Raw genomic sequence first — 7,354 nt, 5'->3', positions numbered from 1 at the left:
TTCCTGCTGCGTGGTGAAACCCAGGTGTGAAGCAGAGCCATTGCGATCCCTGCTCCGAACACTGACTTTGAGAAGCTGCAGGGGGGTTGATGGGGGAGGGTTAACTGATCGGCTGGAGGGGGGCTTTGCTCCAGAACAAAAGCATTTGCTGTTTTGCTTTCACATGCAGGGTTTGCACCCTGCAAGCTGTTCTATTCTGTGAGATGGATTGGGCAAGGGGAGCAGAAACTTAGCCTACCAGAGAGATGGTGGAAGCAAGCTTGTCCTGAGTGACAGGAGGTAGAAGCTGGTCACCCTTGGTGTTTCCTCCCATCTGTACACCTCACTGTACCTTGCCCGGATACATCTTGTGGCTACCACATATGCTTCCACACTATCTGGTCCCTTTTGCTTACCTTCTCATCAATGTCATCTGTGAGCTTTTCAGTAAGCAGCATAGTTGATGTGTTAAAGGGAGAGAGGCACTTAGCAATCTGGAAGTGCACGTGTCCTTGCCGCTGTCTGTTAGTAGTGTGGTGCAGGCAGACTCCCAGAATTTGAGACGGGGAGTGCCAGGTATGGAGGGGCCATAGTTGCACCACTTTTCCACAGAAGGTTGGTGGCAGAAGCCCCCATGTTGCAGAATGGAAAAGCTGTTGATAAAGGCCACTTTCCCAGAGGTGTGGGAAGTGTCCTGGCACAAAGCAATGGAGTACGCTGATAGAGCTTGACCGTGACTGAGTGTTTTGTGGGGATCCACACTAGCAAAAGACAAACAGATAGGGTGGGCTTGCAGATGCAAGTGCTGCTACTTGTGGGTGGTGAAGATTATTTACTGAGTTCCAAGATTTGTACAACCCAGGTTTTAAATTGTTACAGTCTACTTAAGAATAAAAATACAAAAGGTATTACCCTTTGTGTAACTGAGACCACTTGTCAGAAAAATATGAATTGCACATTTTAACTCCTCTCTTATGCTGGGCTGACAGACACTTGAACAGCAAGTCAGTCTACTTGTAAAGATTTGTACCCCAAAGAAAACAGAACAGCTGATGTAAAACAACTTCACACAAAAATTGTTCTCATCACCAAAGTTTCAAGATGTGAAAAAACAAAACCAACCAAACAAGATCATTCATCAAGCACAGACCAAAAATATACTGCCAAATTTATCAGATAAGGGTATAGAACAAAAACCAAAGCAAATCTTCATGCTACCTAAGGCTCTGGTTATGTATCTCACTGGCCTGCAGGGACAGTTTCTTGAAACTTACCTAGCCAGTGACCTTACAAGTAGATTCTAGTGACCTGGTCTTTCCCAAGTCATCCGTATTGATATTTTAAGAAGCCCAGAGGAAGCGTAAATTGTGTGGTGTTACTGACACTAACTCACGCAGCCTTTTGCCTCCCTGGAGGTGCTTTTGTGATTGGGAACCTCAGGCTCTCATGGGATACCGGCTTATATCTTTGGGGAAATAGAGGATCCCATCAGGTGAGAAAGTCTGCCAAGTGCTTCCTTCTTTTTACCCTTTCATGCACTACATTGTAGCTAGACAAGGTAGCGAAGTCTGCACAGACAAAGGATGCTGGAGACTGTCAGTATAGAACTTGGTCATTTATTTTCGTTACTAAGAAGGGTAAAGTTCCTATCTTACACCCTTCTCTGGTCCCCCAGGTAATTGTTGCTTGGTGGTCTATTGAGGTCATTTAACTTGTTTTTAGCTGCATGATCTGAATAGTTCCACGACACAAAATTAAACTAAACACTACCAGTCTTTCATGCAGTTTGATGTGCTCTTTTGAACATACGGTCTGAACAAAATGCACACAATGCTGACAAACTGCGAGCGAAGTGTGCTGTTCTGTAACCAAAGTAGGGGTAGGGTGGGTTTATACAACTAAGTGGGGACAGGGGAAAATGTCATCTCAGGTGAAAGGACAGCAGTGACGAACCCCGAGTGAGGGGACTGTCAGAGGATGGGAAAGGGAGTACTAAAACCATGCAGGAGTTCTCTGCAAGGCTGAATTTCAAGGAAAAGTAGGAAGGGGTCTAAAGGATAATTACCTTCTATGTTTTTATTTCACTTGTAATGCACTGCTTCCCATCCTTGTGCCTGTTTCTACCTGTCCTTTGGCTTTAAGCTTTGATTAAAAAGAATTTTCCTGTGGCTTGTTTAAAAACCTGTTTAGTGCCAAGGGCTCGGGCAGAACTAGCAAATGGAGGTGCGGTGCAGGAGATGTACAAGGAGCCAAGGGCTGGACAAAGGTGTGCTGGTGGTGTATGGAGGCAGCTGGTTGTGCTGCTGTGGCCTGGGCAGCAGCTGGGTGACAGCAGGCGAGTTGGGCATGAGGCTACTTCCCTCTCTGTTCTCTTAGTGCTGTCCTGTCTCCATTTCTGCCCTTCAGGCTACTCTGCTGCCCTGCCCTGCCTAGGGGCTTTCCCTTCACAGCCAGTGACCGCAGAGGTGCTGCTGCCTGAGAGGGAGTGTCCTTATCGGCCTCTTGGCCCAAACGTTTGGTCACAAGGTTTCCCAGAATAGGACAGCTGAGACCTGAGCTGTACCCAGCCTGGGCCAAGCAGTGATGTGACATGTCCTCCCTCCCTGCGGAGCGCCCAGGGCAGACAGGCAGCCCCGCAGCCGGGGCACGGGGCACTGGTGGGGCTGTACCCACGGGCTCAGGGCCTGGCCGGTGAGACAGCAGCAGGTCCTGCCCTGGTTTCTGCGGAGGGTCTGGGTACTGCGTCATGGGTAGTAGCATCGCAGGCAGAGGAGACAAGAGTCAGGAGCCCATTTGCACGCGGAGGGTGGATGGCTCTGCCCAGGTCTACTGGCAGGCCCTGCTGACTGGGGATCAGGGGATTGTGGCCGAGATCCTCAGTGACCCTCAGAACAACCTGAGTCCCAATGCTGTGTTTGACACCAGTGACCTGGAAGAGTGGAAAAACTACCGCTTCAACTTCCGCCGGCTGAGTATGCGGGGGGGCAGCGGGCGGGCAGTGTGGCCCCGCTGAACAGGGGCTCTGAGCCTTTTGCTTACACTGCTGGGCGTTACTGTTGCTGGGATTATGTGTTATGGGTGCTGTTTGGGTGGGACTGAGAGCACTGGGATGTGGTTGGGTTCCCCTGTGCTGCTTGTGGGAGAGCGTGTGTGTGTCTGGGAGTGCGAGGTGTGTCTGGGGTACCTGGCCCTTCTGGCAGGGGTTTGCGCAAGTGCTTGGAAACTGCCTGGGTTACCCCATTGGGCAAAGGAGATTCAAGCTCCAGGTTGTGTTCCTTCTGTGACTGGCCCTGTAGCCTGGCTCTGTCTGCCTGTTCTGTCTGCGTGCAGCCTGTGCTGGGCTGCTGGTTTTCTCTGTGGGTTGTGCTGGGCAAGGAATTGTCACAGCCCTGCGTTAGGTCCTCAAGATGGTTCAGTTTGAACCTGGCCCTGGGAAACACAGTTGCCGCAGGCTGCTTCTGTGAGAAAGAGATGAGAGGGATGTAGGGTTGAACACGTCATGCAGTCTGGAACGTGGTCCTCCAGCCCAGCCTGGAAGGGCAGCAAGAAGCATGATTTAAGGAGCCCTTTTCCTGTAAGAGCTGCAGGCTGTTTGCCAGCAGACCGCACCGGCTCAGCAATGGTCCTAGCTGGGTGAGCATCTTTGAGAGTTGGCAGGTTTCAGCTCTTGCTCTCTCCTAGGCCCTAGATGTCCATCGCTGCTGAAGCTGGCTTGTCTGCATGATGCTCAGGGCTTGTCTGAATCTCCTGTGTGCATGGCAGCCTGCTCCAGCACCTCTTTGTTTTACTGTGGTGCTTCATGCACGGTGCTCTTCCCAGCCACCTTGCTGCTTTCAGTCCTGCCTGGGCCCTAGGCCCTTCGTCCACTATACTCCTCAGGACTGTGGTCTCTGAGCTATGAGCAGGAGCTCACCACGCCGCTGCACATCACAGCCAGCCGGGGCTACACAGACTGCCTGCAGCTCCTGCTGCTCAGGGGTGCTGCCGTCAACTTTGCGCCAGGGGGTAAGACTGCCCTGCATGAGGCTTGTGCAGCAGCCAGTACAGACTGCGTGCGCCTGCTGCTCCGCTTTGGTGCTGACCCTGAGGCTGTCTCTGAGGATGGCTACGAGCCCCTGCATCTCTGCAAGAGCCCAAACTCCATCGAGTGAGTTCTACCCAGGGGGCACAGTGGGCCTCCCTCCCCCTCGAGCCTTATCCTGTGTAGAAGGGGTCCCTACTCATCCCTGCAGGTGGGCTGGAGGTTGCAGCAGTGGCTGCTGAATGGGGTGGCATTACTGCCTGTTCCTGGAGCAGGACCACCTCTGAAGTCCAACAGATAACTGCAAGCTCAGTCCTCAGCTGGTGCAGCTGAGCTGGGTGCTGCTGTCTTGCTACCTACCAGCAATGCAGGGCCGATGCTTCACACTGCGAAGCTCAGGGCGTGTGCTATGCAGACAGGCCTCCGTGGGTGTTTGGGAGCAGACTCTGGGTGTGACTTACTAAAGATTTGTGGAGAATTAGCTAGAACTATATGACATTGTCTCTGCTCACCAGTCATTCTGGCTTAAAACCACTACTCCAGGGCATGAGGAGCAGGGATTTTTGGACTCCTGGGAAAAGTGAAAGCTGTGGGACAGCACAGACGTGGGAGGTGGGGGGCACGGGAGGTAGGATAGGAGCTGGAGAGCAGAGTCTGTCGCTGAGTCATCGTGGCCCACACAGGTGTGTCAGGCAGCTGCTGCAGCATGGCGCCAGTGTGAACAGTCGGACAGAGGAGGAACGCGACACAGCACTGCATGTAGCAGCACGGCATGGCCTAGCAGACCACGTCCAGCTGCTTCTGCGCTATGGAGCAGAGCTGGAGGCAAAGAATGAGGAGGGGCAGACGCCACTGAATGCTGCCTGTGCTCAACCCCATCAACCCCAGGACATGGACCGCTACTATCGCGTCTGCCAGCTGCTGGTGGAGAGTGGTGCTAGTATCAATGCTGCAGATAGGGACCGCCAGCACCCACTTCACCTGGCCTGCAAGAATGCCAATGCTCAAGTAGCAGAGTTACTGCTGGCCCGGGGTGCAAATGTCAACGTCATGAACTACAGCGGCAACACGGCACTGCACAATATCCTGCAAGCAACTGCCTACAAGCTAGAGCACCACCCAGAGCTTGTGGTGCAAGCCCTGCTCAACCACGGTGCCATCCGCATCTGGCCTGGTTCCCTCCTCAAGGTGCGGGGCTCACAGCTGTGCCGGGAGCATGGTGGGAAGGGAAGGCTGTGAACATCAGGGCCCCGGTGGGAGCAAGGATGTTTCTGTCACAGCAGGGCTTGTTCTGCCTGCTTGCCATCCTGCCTGTCTCTTCCCAGGGGCTGGGGGAGGGGGAATTGGCATCACTGGTAAGGGATTCCCTGAAGTTTTCTCCTGGGGTATGTTCTCCTGCAGGACTCTCCTGCTTCTGTCTTCTAAGCTCTGTGGACAGAAACTTACCCAGTTTCCATAATCACTTGCCCTGGAAAGTGTTGGCCCTTTTCCTCTCAGGGGCTGTGTTTCCTCTTTGGGGCATAGCCTCCAGCTCATGCTGTCTCTGCAAGACACAAGCAAACAAAGGGTTAATTTCCTGTCTTAATTCCTGAGCAGTGCAATAATTACCCAGCCCGGAGATCAGCAGATTGCTCTCCCCTTTGGGAAAATACAGGAAAATCAACAATTAACACTAATTAATCTCCTATTAACGCCAGATAATGAGGATCACTCGTACAGCCGGAATAGACTCTGACAGCTACTGCTGGCCTGGGCCATAGGGAGTGGGAGCCAAGATCCGGGGGGGGATCTGCCTCTGCAGCTATGCATGGGTGGGGTGTGCTCCAAAGGCCACAGTAGTGGTCTCAGATACACAGCACCAGTGTGTCGCTTGGACCTACATGTGTTGTTAAAACATGGCCATGGTACACACCAGAGGTGTGTCACGCAAAATATGTATCGTCTTCCTGGGGCTCTGTGTAGCAGCTAACATGGGCACAGTATTTCTTAGGACACCCATTGCACACAGCACAGATGCAGGATCTCTCTGCAGCCCCATGCCAAGCGGGCACAATACATCCCTGAGACCCCCTGTGTAGCCCTCAACAGAGGCATGGTATGCCTTAGTCTTGCTGCACGCAAAATGGGTGTCAGTCCTTGCCTCAAAATGGTTTATGCTCTAACCAGAAAAATGTGAGGAAAGCAGCCTGGCATAAAGCAGAGTGTTGGTTGCTTACAAGATACTTGCAGCAGAGAGGCAGATGAAGGAGATCTGCATCCCAGCCATGTAGTTAGTCCCTGCATCTGAGGAGAGGCTGTGGGGACCCAGCTGTGCTGACTGCAACCGTGTTGTGTGTGTTGGATGTTGGCTCAGTCACCCTCTTTGCAGGAGTGGTGCTCTGGCGTTTCCCACCATCCGTGGGTTCGATCTCCTGGGACAGCATGACATTAGTTCTCTAGATTTACCAAGGCTGTTTTTGAGCATGTGCAGCTTTCTAGAGGCGAAGGTGGGGCTTGCAGGACCTTGCCCAAAGGCTGCCCATCTTCCCTCTCCCTGGTGCAGGTGCTGCAGTACTGCCATACCTGCCCGCGTGTCATCGAGGCCCTGATGAACAGCTATGATCACGTGCGCGTCTCTGAGGACTGGGTGGAAGTCGTTCCAGCAGAGGTTGTACAGGTGAGGGAATGCGTGCTGCCGGCTGGAGAACATGCAGCTGGGCTACCGCGGCAGGGTGCCAGGGGAGGCTTGGGTTGCAGCTGGGCTACCGCGGCAGGGTGCCAGAGGAGGCTTGGGGCTGAGGGGGGTTTGGGGCAGGGCAGGGCTGGGGCTGGGTGGAGATTTGCAGGGCACAGGGGTGGTGGTGTTGGGGGATAGGGAGGATGCGTCATAGGGAATAAGGTAAAGGTGTGTCTCATTCTACCTCTGCTCCCAGGATGATATCTTCAGCTTTATCTGCCTCTGGTCCTCTCTTCTCTCTCTGTAGAAATACCCGCGTTTCTACCAGTCACTTTTCTCCCTGGAGCAAAGACCTCGCTCCTTGCAGCACCTGGCTCGCTGCACACTCAGGACCTTCCTGGAGGGCCGGTTGCTTCTGGTCCTGTCTCAGCTGCACCTGCCAAGTGCCTTGCACCGTTTCCTGCTGCTCGGCTTCGAGGACGTCCTCTACTAAGGGCTGCGGTTCCAGTCCTACTGTGCCTTTCTGTGCAGAAGTTCCTTGCCAGCGTAGTCTGTGCCTTCCCAGCTAACCCCTTCCCCTTGCACACCTCCTGCCAGGCCACGTCAGCCCCCTGTGCCAAACCTGTCGCTGTGTCCCTGTCCCAGCCAGCCTTGTGCTCTGCCTCATGCACCTATTTTGGAGCATCCTGTTTACCCAT

General features: G+C 53.5%; 1 protein-coding gene across 1 annotated transcript in view; it reads left to right on the top strand.

The window, feature by feature from the left end:
- Positions 1-7,149, top strand: part of ASB10 (ankyrin repeat and SOCS box containing 10) — an 8,049-nt gene extending 900 nt beyond the window's left edge. The window contains exons 2-5 of the mRNA XM_009584989.1: positions 3,859-4,126; positions 4,684-5,188; positions 6,543-6,656; positions 6,964-7,149. Coding sequence (XP_009583284.1) covers positions 3,859-4,126; positions 4,684-5,188; positions 6,543-6,656; positions 6,964-7,149 — 1,073 coding nt within the window. The remainder of the gene's footprint in view (positions 1-3,858; positions 4,127-4,683; positions 5,189-6,542; positions 6,657-6,963) is intronic.
- Positions 7,150-7,354: the final 205 nt, after the last annotated feature.

Source organism: Fulmarus glacialis, unplaced genomic scaffold, assembly GCF_000690835.1.
Source record: "Fulmarus glacialis isolate BGI_N327 unplaced genomic scaffold, ASM69083v1 scaffold11149, whole genome shotgun sequence".
NCBI lineage: Eukaryota > Metazoa > Chordata > Aves > Procellariiformes > Procellariidae > Fulmarus > Fulmarus glacialis.
This window is presented reverse-complemented; position numbering and strand designations above follow the sequence as displayed.